This window comes from Pituophis catenifer, unplaced genomic scaffold (assembly GCF_029215685.1).
Source record: "Pituophis catenifer annectens isolate HBS135680 unplaced genomic scaffold, rPitCat1.0.hap2 SCAF_4, whole genome shotgun sequence".
NCBI classification, from domain to species: Eukaryota; Metazoa; Chordata; class Lepidosauria; order Squamata; family Colubridae; genus Pituophis; species Pituophis catenifer.
The window spans coordinates 73,702,863-73,722,953 of record NW_027256884.1 but is presented as its reverse complement, the minus strand read 5'-3'; the positions used below and the strand labels follow the sequence as shown (position 1 = coordinate 73,722,953).

Sequence of the window (20,091 nt, the reverse complement as noted above, 5' to 3'; positions counted from 1 at the left end):
TCTGTGGGAACAGAACTATTAGAAGGTGAAAAGTCTAATCGGTAATTCCAACAGAAGGCTGCCATAGGTTTCCATAATCTCGTCTCGTGACAATGAATGCCCTGGGGGAGGCGCCATCATAGAGAGGAAAGAACATAATTCTTTATTCTTTATTGATTAATATTGATTTATTGATTAATATTATTTTATTTATCCCTTTTAGTGAAAACGGAAGAAAATAAAAGGAAAGGAAATGCACTCATAAAGGGGAATGTTTGCAGGGTTGAAATGAGGGGTCCTTGGTGCTGATGAGGTTAATGAGGTTAACTAGTTTGGTTAATAAAACGTCTGCAAGAAAAGAAGCTCAGAAAGCACCAAGGACCCCACCCCCCATATTGCACTCAAGACAACGGTCCAAGGACGTCCTTCCAACATTTTTCGCTGAAGCTCTGTTCATGTCCGTCCGTCTGGGTTTAGAAGAGCCCCTCCACTCCTCCGTAATCTCTCAAACTAAAGGGAACTCTCCGTTCCATCTCCCGCCGCTACTAAGCAACACAAACACTTCCTACCCACGTGAGCGGCGTACAGTACTTGCCTCCGGATAGCGGTTGCGGAAGGAAGATGGGGTGGGAACCTTTTCTTTTCGGCCAAAGGAGGACGCCGAACAGGTTTTGGGAGACGCCAAGATGGCGGCCTCCCTGGTGACTCGCTACGGTCGTGTTGCGGCGTTTAAGGTAATGGAGGATAAGATTCATTAAAAGGAGTTGTTTGTAGATTCCGTTTTCCTGTTAGGCGTCCGCCGGTATGAGCAATTGATCCGTCCTATTTCTCTGCCAATAATTAGATTTATTGTCTGTTTGGATTTGACCTGAAGTTTCCAGCTGGTATAATTTGATTCAGGACATCTAATTTTACTCGGGATATCTACTACTATTTTGACGTAGACTGTACATGAGGATTATTTTCCAGTCAGCAAGGTGAAGAATAAACTGTTAGCGAGTAAAAACATAATCAAGAAGGGTTACAAATACATGCCTAAATAGCTTTGAGAAAAACTGAAATGAACATACCCTTGGGGCAGGGAAGTGAAAAAGGGCAGTGGTGGCAGGAAAGATAGAAGCAGTGCTATAAAGAAAGAAAATATTAAGATTTCATATGAAGCACCTTGAGCTCTTGAAATCAATTGTGGCTAGAGTGAATTTTATTTTGAAAGTTGCCTGAAATGAGAGGTTTCAAGCAGTACCGGTAATATATACAGTATTTCTTTGCTTGGGAGAGTAAATAAAACTGACAAAAGAAATCTTTTCATTGTTTTAGTATAATTAGGACAGGAATATTTGTGGTATCCAAATTTTCTCTCTGACAATATTTTACTTATTCAAGGTAGACCAGTTGTAGTTTCTGACGGGTATGATGTTAGGGTCTGATGTTGCTTCTTGCAGAGTTCTGGCTGAATTGACTTGAATTTTACTTATCAATTCGTTTCTTAATAGAATAGGAATAGAATATTTATTTGGCCAAGTGTGATTAGACACACAAAGTATTTGATTCCAGTGCAGAAGCTCTCAACATACAGAGTAATAATCATAGTAATGATACCAATAACAGAGGGTACTAAAGAAGATAAGGATAATGGTCATGCCATACAATATGGGTAAATACATAGACATTTGATAGTACTGTGAGAGGTGTTCAGCAGAGTAATGGCACAAGGAAAAAAACTATATGTGTCTAGTTGTTTTGGCATGCAATGCACTATAATGGATTCCTGAGTGGAGGAGTTGAACAGTTTATGTCCAGAATGTGAGGAGTCTGTAGATATTTTCTCAGCCCTGCTTCTGACCTGGCAATATGCACATCTTCTATGGCAGGCAGGCAGGTTGGTTGGTTGCAGTTGTTCTTTCTGCAGTCCTAAATATCTGTTGGAGTCTGTACCTATCCTGTTTGGTTGCTGTAGCAAGCCAGACAGTTATAGAAGTACAAATGACAGACTCAATTATTAGCTGCTAATAAGTACTTAGCTGTTGAATAAATATCAATAGTTCAATAGGAAGTTCAATAGCTGTTGAACTTCCTAACTTGACACAGGAAGAACATTCTTTGTTGTGCCTTTTTAATGGGAGATTATGGAACCCCAAAATTTGAAGGACTTTACTTATTTATTTATTTATTTATTTATTATTCAAACTTCTATACTGCCCTTCTCCTTTCGGACTCAGGGCGGTGAACAGCCAAAATAAAAACATTTATACATAACATTACAATTAAAAACAGATTTAAAATAATTAATAAATTTGGCCCATAATTTAAAATTTGTCAATTTAAAATCAGTATCAAAATTTTAAAACCAACTCTAAAATCAAGACAGACCGGCTAACTGAAAAAAGTAAGTTTTTAGGGCCCGATGAAAAGTCCTGAGGTCGGAGATCACTCATATCTCTGGGGGTAGATTGTTCCAAAGGGTAGGTGCCACCACCTCCTCCTGGGGGTCGCCAGCCGGCATTGTCTGGCCGACGGCACCCTGAGGAGGCCCTCTCTGTGGGAGCGAACCGGCCGGTGGGAGGCTATTGGTGGCAGAAGGCGGTCCCGTAAGTACCCCGGCCCCAAGCCATGGAGCGCTTTAAAGGTGATCACCAACACCTTGAAGCGCACCCGGAAGTCCACTGGAAGCCAATGCAGCTCGCGCAAGAGAGGAGTCACATGGGAGCGCCCCGTCGCTCCCATAATCCCCCGCGCGGCCGCATTCTGCACCAGTTGGAGCCTCCGGGTGTACCCCAAGGGGAGCCCCATGTAGAGAGCATTACAATAGTTCAGACGAGAGGTGACAAGTGCTTGAGTGACCGTGAGTAGGGAGTCCTGGTCCAGAAAGGACTGCCGATACTGTGCTGCCAAATATAGTAAGAGGTGGTAGAATAGAAGGGCTCCTCCTAAAATCCACTGTCAGTTTTAAGCATGTGTAGTTCCAGGTTGTTCCATCTGCACCACTGTTCAACCTGTTCATCCATATGCAGACTCATCATCTTGAATGAGACCAATGACTGTTGTATCATTTGCAAACTTCAATACTTTAACAGGGAACCCTAAAGATGCAGTCATTGGTATAGACAGAAGAGCAATGGAGAGAACACACCGCCTTTTTTTTTGTAAAGTTTTTTATTTTTTAAATACACAAACAAACATACAATACATCTTTTCTGAACAGAATATTGGCCCGGTCTTAAATTTATACAGATTTTTGTTCATCTTTAACACAATTTTATATATTCAATTTTTCTCATAGCATTTATTCTCTCTAATTTTAAGAAACAATATTACCCTTCATCTTAACTTCTCATCCTAATATAGTTCAATTTTTCTTTTCCCTCCTTAAAATTTCAACCCCTAAATTTAAATTCACATAACATAGTACAATCCTCAATTATTTCCTTAAATTCTCTTATTCTAATCACCAATAATTCTTTTATCAACTGTTCCAAATAATACAATTCAACATATTAGTAAAAACCAATTAAATATATACCTTAACCCAAATGTTCGGACTACTACAATTTCATATATTAAACTTCTTATTTCTGGGTCTTATTTTCAATTCTTAAGCATCCCTACATTTTCTCATTTCTTCATATTGACTTAAATAATTCATTATTACCATTCTATTACTTCATCAATTATTTATATTCTTATCTCTTATTTTAAAAATAATCCAGTTATCATAATTTCACTAGTTAAACATATTCAATAAAAAATCAATTAATTATCAATCTTACTCCAGTACCCCTAAATTTAAATTCATACAACATAATACAATTCCGAATTATTTTCTTAAATTCTCTTGTTCCAATCTCAAATAATTTTTTCTTTATCAACTGTTCCAAATAATACACTTCAACATTTTTATAAAAGCCAGTTAAATATATCTAATTAATTCATAATCCAATATCATTTCAGCTTTCTTTTCTTATTTAGTTAAATTCCAAATATGTAATTAAGAATATTCCAGTTATTACAGTCCCCTTCATTAATTAAAAATATTCCAATTATTACATTCATCATACATCCATATAGTTTAAAATCACTTCATTAAAGATACAATTTCATCTTTTCTCTAGTATTCATTTTATGTACCCCATATGCCTCTTCCATTTCTTTCTCCCTTTCTATCTTTATATTTTTTTATTTTTATTTTTATTTCCCTTCTTTTCTTTTGTACTTTAAAATCCTGAACTCTCTTTTCCCTTTTTCTTATCTTTTCACTGTTAATCCCAGTATAATCATTTTGTTTTTTAAGGTCATAAACTCTTCTGTTTTGCTGTGTCTTTCTGATTGTTTTCCATTCCTTTTTCTTATTTTCTCACTGATAATCCCAGTGTAACCATTTAAATTTTTTATATTCTTTCTATTCCACCCTTTTTTCTTTCTTTGTTTCTTTCCCCTTTTTCTATTTCTTGTAATTTTTAAAGTTCTCCTTTTTATTATTACTACCCACATAATCATTTAATTTTCCATAATCAATCTCCTTGTCTTTGTCTTCTTCTTTATTGTCAGTCTCTTTTTCTTGCTTCTCATTAGTTATTTCTTTGTCAACTTGAATGTATCCTAAGTCAATTTTTTGGTCATCAGGTTTCAATTTTCCATGCAACATTGTGGTCATTTCCCTTATTTCCACTTTCAATGATAAGTATATTGTTTTCATCATTCCCTTAAGTTCCTGTACCATTTTGTTCTTTCTAGGTTGATATTATTCCAATTGAAGTTACGTTGTAATCCTCTTTTTTTTCCCCTCAAAGCCAAAACACTTGTGAACAAACAAAGCCTCCTTAAAAATTCTCACATGCTGTTATCCATTTCAAAGTCCAAGTTTTTTTTTTCCAAAACAGAGATTCAGTGTTGTAATAATTTTTTTATTCCTGAAGATGGCTCTCTACAATCCACAATTACAATCAACAAGCTTGAAAAGCATCCATTTTGTTTGAAGTCCACTTTAACAGTTTTTACTTATTTAATTTTTCTTCTTCTTTTTCACCTTTATATACACCAAATCAGTTTAAAATTCAGTCCAGATTTGTCTAGTCCAAATTCCACGTTACATTCCAATTTAGTTTCAAGTTAGAGTCATTAACTGGTGCTTTCTATTACAAGTGTTTCTTCATTCTTTAATCTTCCTCCCTTTAAGGTTCCTAAATTAAAGAAGGATCTTAATTCTAATTTTTTTAAAAAGTTCTCCAAATACTTAAATCCAAAAAAACAATTTTCTGATCGGGTTTTGTCACTTTATAACTTCCGCCTTAATGTTCTTCTTCCGTCCTTTCCCATACCTATTAGCTGCTTTTATAGCGCCAGGACATTTACAATTATTTTGAAAATCCTCTTTTTTTTTTCTTTCTGCCTATGAGTTAGATGTCACTCATCCGGCATCAATATTCCACTCAATTCTCCGCTCCTGCACAATGCTTGGTCCGGTTGCCCCAGTTTAATGGTGATCGTAATGGTCAACGCCCCCCGCTGCAGAGTCTGAGAGAATTTCCTCTGACCTCCGAGAAACTTGCCTGTTCCTCTTGGTCTTCCAAGGTGCCTCTCCTTCTTCCCTGTCCCTACAGGACAGATCCGGTCCAGAGACCCCTCTGCAATGGTTCGTCAGCCCGGGATTTCACAGGTCTCATCAGAGCCTGCTAATCCCTGACTGTCTCGCCGCAACGCTTCCGGTCGAATCTCAGAACACACAGCTTTGAGAGGTGTCTGTGCTAATTACCTGGGAACTAAATGTAATTTCACCTGTTGCTTCCTATCTGTCAAAAAGCTAATAATCCACCTACAAGAAAGGAGAGGCACAGCAAGCTGAATCAGTTTTGAGTGAAGAATTTCTGGAATGATAGTATTGAAGGCCAAGCTGAAGTCTACAAAAAGAACCTGTTCTTATGTAAAACTATACAGGTAGTCCTCGAATTACGTTCACGATTGAGCCCAAAATTTATATTGTTAAGCGAGACATTTGTTAAGTGAATTTTCCCCCTTTTTACAACCTTTCTTGCCACAGTTGTTAAGTGAATCTGGCTTTCCCATTGACTTTGCTGGTCAGAAGGTTGCAAAAGGTGATCACATGACTCCAGGACACAGCAATGATCATAAATATGAACAAGTTGTCAAGTATCTGAATTTTGATCACATGATTATGAGGATGCTGCAAAGGTTGTAACTCTGAAAATCTGTCATAAGTCACATTTTTCATTGCCATTGTAACTTTGAACAGTCACTAAATGAACTGTTGTACGTCGAGGACTACCTGTATATCTTGGGTAATCTAGTCTGTAGTTTGCCAGGTTTAACTGTAGGCCTATGAATACTGTATATGCTCTTACTTTATAAACTGAACCATGAGTCGAGGACTACCTGTATATAGCATGGATGGCATATATCAAAGTTTTTTTCCTTGTCCACATATTCTTTTACCTCCTGTGTTGCAGTTTTCCAGTTATTTCCAGGCATCTTAGAAATACCTGTTAATAAAAATAGACTTTATTTTGAAGTCTGTATGAAAAGTATGACTTTTAGAATCTTTTCTATAACCAAGTGCTAGCCCTTCTTAAATTCTTGCAATAATTGCAATACTATACAGGTAGTCCTCAACTTCCAATCACAATGGAGCCCAAAATTTCCATTGCTAAGCAAGACAGTTGCTAAGTGAGTTGTGTCCCATTTTACTACCTTTTTTGTCACAGTTGTTAAATGAATCACTGCAGTAGTTAATCATATGATTTCTGTGTAAAAACAGCTAGAAATGGTATAGGTCATTAGTTGCCTAGGCTAAACTTTAGATGTGATTGCCCGGAAATCTTTAAAAAAAACAAAAAACCAGACGTAATTAGATACAATATTGGAGAGACAATATGTGGTTTAATATTTTTAAATATATTTGCATAATCTGCTTTATTAATAATGCACTGCAAATATATTACAGGTAGTCCTTGACTTACAACAGTTCATTTAGTGACCATTCAAAGTTACAACGGCACTGAAAAAAGTGATATGACCGTTTTTCATAGTTATACCTTTGCAGCATCCCCATGATCATGTGATCAAAATTCAGATGCTTGGCAACTGGTTTATACTTATGACCATTGCAGCATCCTGGGATCATGTGATCACTTTTTGCAACCTTCTGACAAGCAATGTCAATGAGGAAGCCAGATTCACTTAACAAACAGGTTACTAACTTGTCAACTGCAGTGGTTCACTTAACAATTGTGGCAAGAAATGTTGTAAAAATGGGGCAAAACTCACTTAAAAACTGTCTCACTTAACAACATAAAATTTGGGCTCAATTGTGGTTGTAAATCAAGGACTACCTTTTGTATAGCAACAAGCCTTTCTTTTAACTGAAAATAAGATTTTAGAATTTTTCACAAGGAATTCTTATGCAAGCTATTTTATTAGCACTATTTCATGAGCTTGTTACTCATTTTTTAAATGTTTAATTGGTTTGTGGTTTTTTAAATTTTGGGCCAAATTTATATAGATTTTAATTGTTTTTAATATTTGTATTTCATGTTTTTAATTCTGGCTGTGCACCGCCCTGAGTCCTCAGGGAGAAGGGCGGTATATAAATTGAAAATAAATAAATAAATAAATAAATAAATAAATAAAAATCTATGACTATGTTATTGTATGCTGTACATATTTTTGAAAAATACATACTAATTAAAAAGTTGTTCATCAAGTATCTTTCCTAATTCTTATAGGCTGTATCACAGCAAGCATGGGGTTTACGAAGTATGCCTTCTCTTTATCTCTGCACCAAACCTGGTGATTCTAAAAAAGGCTTCCCAAAAGGTAAGACAATTTAAAATATTTATTGCCAAAAAAAATATTTATTATTGAAGCAACATTAATTAAGCAATTGCTATTTTTCATGTTTTGTAGGATGTGAAGATTCAAAGTTTTGTGGGTTTTGTTATAGGATGAATGTTCTTCCTCAAAAAAATTATATTTAAAACTAAAATAAAATATTATTGCTCTGCCATTCCATAAACCATAATTCCCTTGGGAAAATCCATTAAATGGAAAGGAGAAAAGTCACCCACGTTTATTCTTCTCTCCATCTCTCTCTCTCTCCCTCCCTCCCTCCCTCCCTCTCGCACACACAAAGTCTCATTTCCTCATCCATGCAATTCTACAGTATCCTTTTTTCCCTTTCTGCCTGCCACCTCCTGTTCTTAGATCTGACTCTACAGGAATTAATATTTAAGCAAACGTCTTGGTGGTATCAGTGAAAGCTTTAAAAATCCTATTTGACAGATATATGTAAATATTTTGTTATTAAACTAATAATATGGGTTCTCATAGCAAAATAAAAAGACTGTTCAGTAACTACCATATCATTCAAATCACATAATAAAAACACAAGCTATAAATCTCTGATATCATACACAAGAGGACTGACATCTAACCAAATGTGAAGACTTTCACAAGCCTTTAAATTATCCTTTTCCAATTTGATGACCTTGAGATATGATGGTATTGTAATTCCATGCTAATTTTGAATGCTAGGAGTTATAGACCCAAAATATATGGGGAAGTATTTAATTTTTTAAAATATAACTACACACAAATTTAATATCTTTGTACAATATTAAGCAATGAAATTGGATATTAACTAGCACACTTGAGTGTAGTCTTTTCCTGCTTTTGGTAGAACTGTAATATAGGCCTGATTAAATGCTGCTGCTTTCCTTTATGAAATATCTCATCAGACAATTCACAGGATTTTGGCAGCAAAAAATCTTTAAATGTCTTATATCACTCAGTAGGGATCCATCCATTCCTAGTGTTTTACCACTTTCCATTTTGAAAATTATTTCTTTTATATCCTACCTACCTGTACCTACAAAGAGAGGAGCAAATAAAATTTATTTTTGTGTGTCATCTAACTTTAGCAAGTTAACTTTATTTAAAAAGGCCTTTATATCTTCATTTCATACATTCTCTGATTTTCTGCCTAATACTGGATAAAATTTTAAAAAATGGGCTTGCTGAACATAAACTTGATAATATAATGGTATTATATAACTCTATATAGATCCAGTTTAAAGGGTAATGTGACTCAGAATATACACGAATGCCCACTTAGCATCTATTGGAAATACCTTATAGAAGCTGCATCTTTTTTTGGATCCATGTGACTACCCATGTGATGCTTTCTTTAGGGATCTCATAGGAAGAGCTAAGTGCATGTCCATACATGCTATTCTCAGGCATGCCAGTGAAGACCACCTGGAAGTTACAACTGGACTAGAATACAGTGGCACACATAATGTGCCACTTCCTCCCAAGTGCAATTCAAATTGATAGTCATTAACTTTAAAGTTCTACATGGTACGAAACTAGGCCATTTGCGAAGCTGCCTCTCCTTGAAGGTATCAGCCATCCCAAGCAATTGGATAGAATGGGAATGCTTTAGGTCCCTTCTCTGAAATACTTTCATCTAGTGGGACCTAGGAAGTATGCCTTTTCCATAGCTGTCCCTAACTTATGGAACACACTTTCCTGGCAATGTGACAGACCCCACCCAGTTAGCCTTCCAGAAAGCAAATAAAATTGCAGGCATTACAATAAAGAGGTGGAGCCTGCAGAGAGTTGTTTGAATGCCCAGGAAGGTTGATGGAAGTGCGAGTTTCTAGTTTTTTATGTTTCTATGATTTTTATAATTTTATTGTTGTGAAAATTGTTTTAAAATATGTGGCCATACACATCTTAAATTAATTAGGAAATATATAATATTTAATTTGATTCTATATTAAATCATAGAAAGTCTGAAAGAAATTTACTGTACTGTATGATACAATGAATGTATGCTGTCTGGGAAACAGTCTCTGAAAAATTTATAATCACAATGACTTTTAAAATATTGCCTGCATGTATGCTAGCATTTTTCCTTAACAGCCCAAAATGCTGCTTATTTTCTGCATCATGAACTATAACATTATATATAGCAGTTTCTTACAACTTTTAATATGTATATTTCAAGAAGAAAATATATCATTAGGTTTCAATAAATCAGAACTTGAAAACTTAAATAGCTATGATCTTTGAATTAAATATATTATTATTATTAATTTAAATATAAATTAAATTAAATATTAAACATGATTTAATATTCAGGTTACAAAAAATGCAGCGTAATTGGTTTTTGCGTATCATGCTTTAAAATGTTTATTCTCTGTTTATTATAGTTGGATGATTAATGCAGCATTAGGTCCCTGATGTTAAGTTCTGTAACTCTATTTTATCTAATAGTTTTAAAATAATTATTAAAAGCTCATATTGTCTCTATCAAAAAGTTTGTCAGTTTGATTTGAGTAGCCTGAAAAAAATGAAGACAGTGAATGACTTAAAAAGCATTAGAACTTAATCTTCTCATGGTTTTCCAGTGCTATAATGTAGAAATAAAGAGGCAAAATTGTTTTGTGCTAATAAAACTTGTAAGCATCACTAATATGCATAGATACCTCTTTCCCAATACATTAAAAAAGGATTTATTAGTTTGTCATCAATTACTGTTTACGTAAAAAAACAAAGCTTCATATCTTTATTTCATTGTTATGCTTTGCATGGTTAAATATCCTTGAAAACAATTTCTCTGCATACCTGCCATCCATGATGATAAACATTGTTTAATCAGAACCACTTTAATTGCACTTGAGTGTTATGGAAAGATTTGAGTAGATAAAATTGTGGTGCCCTCTACTGAGAAGTAACCATTGTTTCTTAATAACTAATTGTTTTAACAGTTCAGTCGTGTCCGACTCGTGGTGATTTTATAGGCAAGTGCTCTCCATGGTACACTGTCAAGCACAGCTTCTTTCAGTTGTTAGATGTTCATTTTTATATCAGTTTTGATGATATTAAGCCAGCAGGTTCTTTGCGTGCATGTTCTTGATCCATTAACCATTCCTAGATTTTGACTTCTCCAATGAATTTGCACATGTGAAATGATCAAAGTAAATCAGACATAATCTTATGATTTTGTTGATTTATATACATAAATGCATTGATATGTTGAAAAACAAAATAATAGTTTTATAATTAAATAAGTTTGATTATCAATAAGTTTGATAAATGTGTGAGTGTATTATATCTATATACATACACACATATAACATATATCAATATCATATAATACATAATATCAAACTTATTAATCACACATCTTCCTCATAGAGAGGCTTTTATTTTATTAAGTTATATATTTATATATATCATACTGTATGTTTCAAGTCTATTACCCTGTTTCCCCCAACTGATAATAAACCCAATTGGGCTTTTGAGCGCATGGCAATAAGGTCAAGCACTTATTTCAGGGTTCAAAAAAAATATAAAACAGGGTCTTATTTTCGGGAAAACACAGTATATATTCTGAATTCATTATATATATGTATATGTATATGTATATATATATATATATATATATATATATATATATATATATATATATACACACACACACACACACACACACATACATACACATATATACATACATACATACATACACTGCTCAAAAAAATAAAGGGAACACAAGCAGAAGACATCCGAGATCTGAATGAATGAAATAGCCTTATTAAATACTTTGTTCGTTACATACAGTAGTTTTGTGTTCCCTTTAGTTGTTTGAGCAGTGTATAAACTACTGTATGTAAAGAACAAAGTATTTAATAAGGCTATTTCATTCATTCAGATCTCGGATGTCTTCTGCTTGTGTTCCCTTTATTTTTTTGAGCAATATATATATATATATGTAGGTCTTTGGTTATTCGGGTTTTCTCCCGCGTAAAATTGGAGGTTTCTTGGCAACGTTTCGACGAAGTCTCATTTGTCATCTTCAGGCTGGTGTCTTCGGCTTCGTGCTTCTAGGAGCAATGTGTGTGATCGCAGCTGTTTCTTCCTTTTAACCGCCAGTGGGGGTTCTATCTGTGGTGCCTTTTATGTATGGGAGGAGGGCTATCCCATACATAAAAGGCACCACATATAGAATCAGCAAGATCCTCCACAAACACAACATCAAGACAGCATTCTGCACAAACCGAAAAATATCCACCATCCTAAGAAACCCCAAAGACAAAATTGAGTTAGAAAATCAAGGAGTATATGAAATCCCATGCACCGCCTGCCCCACCACATACATCGGACAAACCAACAGAAGAATAAGTGCACGCATTGAAGAACACAAGAACTCAGTCAGAAAAGAGGAACCAACTTCTTCCCTGGTCCAACACCTCAAAGCCACAGGACATGATATTGACTTTAAAAAGACCAGTACTATCGCCAAAACTGAACACTTTAACAACAGAATAATCAGAGAAGCCATCGAGATAGAAAAACGTCCACACAGCATGAATAAACGAGATGATACCTCCCGCCTACCAGCCATTTGGAAACCCGCCCTTATTGACAAACAAGTCCCTAACACAAAGAATGACACCAGACCCACACTCACGAGAGCCACACAGGATGTAACCACCACACATCCACGCAGAAAGCAGACTCAAACCCACACTGAGGATGAGGCACGACCGCGGACCAGAAGCCAGACCACAGCTGCATCATTAGCCCCTTTAAACCCCTCCAATCCATACATGAAGCAGACTGACACCCACCATGAAGATGTGGCATGACCACAAACGCGAAGCCAAACAACAGCAATGCAGCTCACCAGCTCAAATCCCCCTACAACTCAGACTAACCCGAGCACAACCAAGCCCCCACCCAAATAGAACACACTCCCATCCAATCAGAGCACAGCCAACCCCCCATCCAATCAGAGCACAGCCAAGCCTCCACCCAATCAGAACACACCTCCACCCAATCAGAACACAGCCAAGCTCCCACCTAATCAGTTCACACCCCCACTGGCAGTTAAAAGGAAGAAACAGCTGCGATCACACATTGCTCCTAGAAGCACGAAGCCGAAAACACCAGCCTGAAGATGACGAATGAGACTTCATCGAAACATCGCCAAGATGCTTCCAATTTTACGCGGAAGAAAACCCGAATAACCAAAGACATACATACATATATATATATATATATATATATATTTCATTATATATATAAAATGAATGTTTCAAGTCTATATATATATATATAGACTTGAAACATATGATGTTGTTGCTTCAACTATGAAATAGTTGAATATTGCAACATGAAATACAATATGCAGTCGTGATAATAGGGAGGTGTTCAATTCTGGAGATTGGATCAGAGTATGTCTGACAAAGTTTATTAACAGCCAAGTCCTAAGTGTATCAAGCTAGTAATATGCGAAGGTTCCTAGAAGAAACATTTGTTAATGTTAATGTTTTATATTTATGTTTTTATCGTATTGTAAGCTGCCCAGAGTTGCTTTGGATAGTGAGATGGGCAGCATATAAATTTAATTAAAATATTTTAAACTGAAGGATATATTTTAAAATGTTTTATATTGATATGAAATCTAATAGATATTTTTCTGAAGCAATTGAAATTTGTATCAGTTAATTCCACAAATCAGTTATACCAGAATTACATATCATAGTGATAGCCTTGAAAATATTTATCTAGAAATTATAATCTCTTCTGTGCCAACTCAGAAATTGAAATTAGCCAGCTGGAATTAGTACTGAAAGAGCAAATCCAACTATTAACCTGCCCAAAGTGGAGGTTGGTTTTCTTTTAAAAGCTGTCTCCTAATTCTTTCCCACAATTTACAGATAAGGGGAAGGTCATAACTAACTGTAAACCAGATGCAGCTGTAAAATTAACAGATGAAGATCTGAGAAAATTCTTGGCAATGAAAACTTTGGTAACATTTCCTCAGAAGGCACAGTTTCCTTTTGAGAGAACACCAGTTTTCTCTTCCACAGAAGGCTTAGGGAAGAGGTTAGCAGATGAAGAGCCATTTTCTTCATCCAGTTCTGAATCAGACTCTAGCTCTGATTCTGAAGATGATGACTTCAAAGAGAAGCCGCACAGACAAAAAGAACCCTGCCGGACAACTGACAACAAGCAGTTAGAATCCGATATGATAAAAACTGCTTCACAACAAAGGTCTAAAAAAATACATTTAAAGAGCAAGAATTTAGGAATAGTGAATGCAGAGAGTCAAAAGCCAATAGAAGCTTTGTCTGGAAGCCAGGAAGTATCTCTCTCTGAAACTGATCCATGGAGAACTCCACAAAATATATCACAAAATCTGGAACAGGATGAAAACATTACAAAGAAAATGCAAAAAACTGAGATGCAAGAGAGAATTTTTGAAAAACCAGGGCCTGAAGTTTCAAGGGAAAGAATACCAGTGATAAAAACCACCCTGAAGGAGGAGATCATCCCAGAAGTAGAAGTTCAAATTGAAGAACAAAGCACTCCACAGGGTATCACTTTATCTTCTTCTGCATTAGTTCTGTTGGTTGAAAGGATTTATATATATTCTGTCCTATATTCTGACTTTCCCATTATTTGAAGTAATGTCTTGAAATGTTTCTTCCCGCTTTCCTAATGTACTTTCCAAAGAAGGCCTTTTCACATTGCTGATGAACTGTTATACTCTTTTACAGTTATGTTCTCTGGTTCTCCCATTAAGCTTTAAAGGTGCTAATGGAAAATTTGGGGATGGGGAGGAAACAACATTCTATTTTTGCTACTGTTTCTTGTTTGAAGTGTTAAGGGAATTTAGAACATTCAAAACTGTGATGACCACGTGAAAATGTCTTCATAAAGGAAAGGAAAATTTTGACCCTACTTGCTAAAGCACAAACTTTTGAGTGACCTGTTTTCAGACTTTTCTTCTATCTGCATTTGCTCATAGCTTAATGTTGCTTTTTGTTTGAAAGTTGCTGTTTATGTGGTACTTTTCACTCTTTTTCACCCCTTGAACCTTTTGATAGATACATAAATCAGTTCTGTAAGGAAGCAAATTTACTTTGACCTTCTTGGGATGTGAAGAAAATTAGTGCCTGTAGGTTAGCAAAGATTAGTGATTGAATCATTATGATGCATGTTTGCATCAGATAGTTTTCTTTTGGCTCTCTTGCTATCTGAATTTTCATTCTCTTTCACTCCTTTAATATTCTTAAAATATTCTTTTAATCACAAAATACCCTAAAGTGAATATAATTTTCTTCATATTCTAAAAACCTTCCCATGAAGCTTTCTCTGTTCATTTTTCTAAATTTTAAATTCTGTAGTATATATCAATATGATTTTTAAGATCTGTTATTTTCAATAATCTATATCCATTGATAAACAAAGAGAAAATAATAGATACCAGTTGTAGTATGAATTAACAGATAAGAAACTTAAAATTCAACATGCATGTCAAAGTGATAAATATTATCAAAGATTTTGCAGTTTAATACCTAACACTCCCCACCCCAAAATCCTCAATTATTTTGAGTTCCAGAAGGGGGCAGCAGTTCCTGGAAAAATAATGGCAGAAAAGACATGTCCTGGCTCTCTTTCAGTTTAGCTTGGCTAGTCTAGAAAATTGGAACAAGAGATCAGAGAAGGTAAAATTTGAAACTTCTAAAGCTGGCTATAAATAATAGTCTATTAAAATGCAATTGTATATAGGTAGCATTGATAATATAACTAAAAACCATAAATAAATATTAATAGACATCCAGCTGGAAACACCGTGTTTCCCCGAAAATAAGACCCTGTCTTATATTTTTTTGAACCCTGAAATAAGCACTTGGCCTTATTGCCATGCGCTCAAAAGCCCGATTGGGCTAATCAGGGAATGTCTTATTTTGGGGGAAACAGGGTAGTACTGTAATTTACAATTATTTCAGTGGAAGAGGCTTAAACAATTACTAAATATTGCTATAGAAATACAGTATATTGAACACAGGGGGGTACATATCCAATATTCCCTGTATATTTACATTTATATAAAATGTTTTAAACACTGTTAAGGACAGAATTATTGGAAAATAATTCAATTGTATTGTAAAAGTATACAGTTAATAAAAGAATATAACATTCTTTCAAGACATTAAAATCCTCTGTCCAATCAATATTAAAAATCAGACTGAGTACTTAATCTATAAGGAAAGTATCACTAAGAATAATTGTGTCTATCCAGAACATTTGAAGCTCAAATTTTGGATTATTATCCAGGCCTTTATGATGGTATATTATATGTTATCCTTTAAAATTATTAATTTAAAGCATCACTCCTTTGATAATTTATGATGAGGCAGGGTAGAGGGCTAATATGTTGAGTGCAAAATTGAGCTATATAAATTAATGACAAAGGTGTTCTACTATTGAGAACGGGAGATGATTAGTTTCATGTTACAACCAGATTCCAATCAGTGACTGGATTCATATCATGCAAAGTAAATGCATGGTTTGTTTGGCTTTAGCTTTGTACAGTATGTGAATATATCACTATAATTTTCAAGCAGTGGCTTATGCTTAAGTTTTGCCCTACCTTTATATTCCACCAAGTATTCAAAGTGGCCAACAAAACAAAATAAAACACAATTAATAATGTAGATAATAATTTCCATTTAGAATGATACATAAACCAGGCTTTTATTGCTCATTCAGCAAACAGTAGCTAAACAAATTATGGCTTCATGTCAAACCCAGGGGTTTTATTAAAATAAAATTTCTTTGAAGGGTGAAGAACATATTTGTAGCTTTTGTGAAGTAAAAGAACAATTAGCGTGTTTAACCCTATTTATCTGTATGATGTAAAAACTCCTTTGGAAAGATATGGTTCTGGATTTATAAGAGAATATGCATGTTTTGGTTTATATTCTACTGCTAGAAAAACAAACCATTGGCTTGCCTATTTGGTGGTGGAAGCTAATGTAAAATAAACATTGAAGTTTCAGTTACATGTTAGGAAATGCTCATCCCATGTTTTTTTTGTTTTGTTTTTGTTTTTATTGAATTTGTATACCGCCCTACTCCCGAAGGACTCAGGGCGGTGAACAGCCATAAAAATAAAACATATAAATACAAAATTTAAAATAGAGATAAAACAAATTAAATAAATTTGGCTGAACCATATTTAAAACCCCAATAATTTAAAACCGAATTTAAAATTCCCATTTAAAAACGGAGAAGTTTAAGTCAGGCCGGCTTGCTGGAATAGAAACGTCTTAAGCGTGCGACGGAAGGTGCGCAGATCCGGAATCCTCCGTATCTCGGGGGGGAGCTCGTTCCAGATAGTAGGTGCCCCCACAGAGAAGGCTCTCCCCCTGGGGGCCGCCAGTCGACATTGTTTGGCCGACGGCACCCGGAGGAGCCCCTCTCTATGGGAGCGTACTGGTCGGTGGGAGGCTATTGGTGGTAGCAGGCGGTCCCGTAGATAACCAGGTCCTAGGCCATGGAGCGCTCTAAAGGTGATAACCAAAACCTTGAAGCGCACTCGGAAGACCACCGGGAGCCAGTGCAGCTCGCGCAGGAGGGGCGTTACATGGGAGCGCCACGTCGCTCCCATCACCACCCGCGCGGCCGCACTCTGCGCCAGTTGGAGCCTCCGAGTGCTCCTCAAGGGGAGCCCCATGTAGAGAGCGTTACAATAGTCCAGACGGGAGGTGACGAGGGCATGAGTGACCGTGCGTAACGAGTCCCGATCCAGAAAGGGGCGCAACTGGCGAATCAGGCGAACCTGATGAAAAATCCTCCCGGTCACGGCCGTCAAGTGCTCTTCTAAAGACAGCCGTGAATCCAGGAGGACACCCAAGTTGCGAGCCCTCTCCGTGGGGGCCAATGCTTCGCCCCCAATAGTCAGCGATGGCACCAGCTGACTATATCGGGACGTCGGAAACCACAGCCACTCGGTCTTGGATGGGTTGAGTCTGAGCCGGTTTCTCCCCATCCAGATCCGTACGGCCTCCAGGCACCGGGACATGTATTTTGGTTTATTCCTGATTTTTGTTTTAAAACAAACATATTGATAATCAGTTACAATTTAATACTGGATATTCAAATTCTCTTTAACGTTATTATATTCTTGACTATGTGTGAAATGTGGATATGTTTATCACACATGTAAATCATGTACTTTTTACTGAAATATAGCTTGTTTTGTGAAGAGAAGCTACATCTTTCCTACATTCAAACTTCCCTGAGGGAAATCTTATTGAATTATAAAAACTGTTCATTGATCAACATTTCATAATCATAAGCCTATTTGGTAACTTTTATGTCCAGAACCTGTTCTATGTCACTGTGTTTTCCAGTTACATACATTCTATTGCTAAAACTATTTGGTATTACTCTGTCTTTCTTTTAAGCTGTCCTTCCTTATCACTAACTTTTATTCTAGCAGCTCAATTCCCAGCATTGCCATCTTATGTCATGTTCCATCTCTGTTGTGGGTGTCCTTTTTTTACTATCTTTTTCTTCAAAATTAAAGTAAAATCCAATTAATTTCTGGGAGGTTTTTTTTTTTAAGGATCTACTTCTCTTGTAGCAATCACCAACCCCCTTTGTTGTTTATATTTTTTTCTTTAGCTTTCTGAGTTAATATAGCTAAGAAGAATATGACAAACAGTTAAGAGTGTACAGTTACTTCTTTATATTTAAAAAAGAATTATTTTATTAAATAGCTGAAAATGGACTATAAAAATGTTGATTTATATTTCAGCATATCTGTAGTCTATCAATATTTACCTTCCCCAGCACTAATATAGTCATAACCCTATCTGTATGACACACAGAAGCTTTCCTAGGCAAGGGTTCTGACTCTCCTTCACACCAAATTGGGAGAAGGTACCTTGCAATACTTTGCTGTGATTGATAGTTCCAGTCATCATGTATTTACCCTGCTTACCCAAACTTAGCATCATTCACAACTGAATGATATGTTTAAGTCTTGAAAGTATTTTTTTTTTTTACAACTTATCAAGCTCCGCACAGGGATCATAGTTGATAGTAATAACTTTCAGTGTTAGTAATACATCTGCATTTGTATCAAAACCTGATTTCGCTAGGAACTTTGTTTCTGTTCTCTGGATTTACAGTATTTCTTTTCTTCTTTTAGTGGCCAAGCCATCACCTGAAACGGCTCAAGAAACATATGACATTTCTACCTACAAGAACCTGCAGCACCATGAATATCAACCATTCACTTTTGTGGATTTTGATGTCTTGTTGTCAAAATTCAGGCTGCCTCAGCCATCCTCTGGGAGGCTATCTCCAAGACACTGAACTAATTGTGGGAAACAAATAAATTCCGACAAAATATTATGCTTGTGAGTGTTATAAATTAATATTAACATTAATTCCTCAGTTATTGCTGATTTTATGACAGATTAGTTCTAATAATTAATGATAACTTGATAATTCCCTTAGTTCATGCTACTGTGCAGTGTCATAGCAGGCGGGTGATAAATATCTCTGTAATCCTGGTTCATAAAAAGCCTAGTACCACTTGCTGAAGGATGTTATTGTCAGGGCATAGATTAATCCCATCTTTGGCTCTGGGAAAAATCACCCTGGTTTAGAGGATGGATCGTGGCTTATTCCATGTTGCAATATTCTGAAAAGAAACGCGAAGAAAAGTTCTCTAATAAAACTCATTTATTTGTTATAAAGAAAATAAAACACCTCACTAACTAAGAAAAGTAATTGCTACATTTTGAAAGTAAATCGGGCCAGCTGCCTTTCAGCAACCGGCAGTCGATACCCCCGTGGCATGAGAACAAAGGAAGGAGTGTGAAGCAAGTGAAAGAATGCAGACATGCGTAGTAAAATACTGATAAGGAACTTGGTAAACTACAGTAAGTCTATTAGTCCAAAAATAATGAAGCTCAGCTGGGAAATAAAAAAATGCAATGACAGTTATTTTATCCTAAAGTAATATATAATGAATAATGTTATTATAAAAGATATAAAAGTAATTGGCTTTATGTTTTACAAAGCCTGATTCTGAGTATGGATAGCTGACGATGGGTTGCCTGCGCAAAAGTAAAGGGAATTGGCATGTAAACACTGTTCCCTTAATTTCTATATGAGATTTAACTTGATATAGAAAATTGTTTTGGAGATGAGTATCAACTTAAAGACTTGAATAGGGGATTATTGACAGCAGCCTGTTCTTTCCAAAATTTGCAGCAAAAG

At 35.7% G+C, this 20,091-nt stretch overlaps 1 protein-coding gene across 1 annotated transcript; it reads left to right on the top strand.

Moving 5' to 3' along the window:
- Window positions 1-395: 395 nt before the first annotated feature.
- NDUFV3 (NADH:ubiquinone oxidoreductase subunit V3) lies at window positions 396-19,215 on the top strand. The gene is made up of 3 exons (XM_070943487.1): window positions 396-713; window positions 7,716-7,806; window positions 19,013-19,215. The coding sequence occupies exons 1-3, from the start codon at window positions 666-668 to the stop codon at window positions 19,177-19,179; spliced, it is 306 nt and encodes a 101-aa protein (XP_070799588.1). The 5' UTR covers window positions 396-665; the 3' UTR covers window positions 19,180-19,215.
- The last annotated feature ends 876 nt before the right edge of the window (window positions 19,216-20,091 follow it).

What these genes read in the sequence shown, in the direction of transcription:
- NDUFV3 (XM_070943487.1), top strand. Translation starts at nt 666, where the DNA reads ATGGCGGCCTCCCTGGTGACTCGCTACGGTCGTGTTGCGGCGTTTAAG. An exon ending in GTCGTGTTGCGGCGTTTAAG is followed by an intron (nt 714 to 7,715) that starts GTAATGGAGGAT and finishes TAATTCTTATAG; the next exon opens with GCTGTATCACAGCAAGCATG. An exon ending in TAAAAAAGGCTTCCCAAAAG is followed by an intron (nt 7,807 to 19,012) that starts GTAAGACAATTT and finishes TTCTTCTTTTAG; the next exon opens with TGGCCAAGCCATCACCTGAA.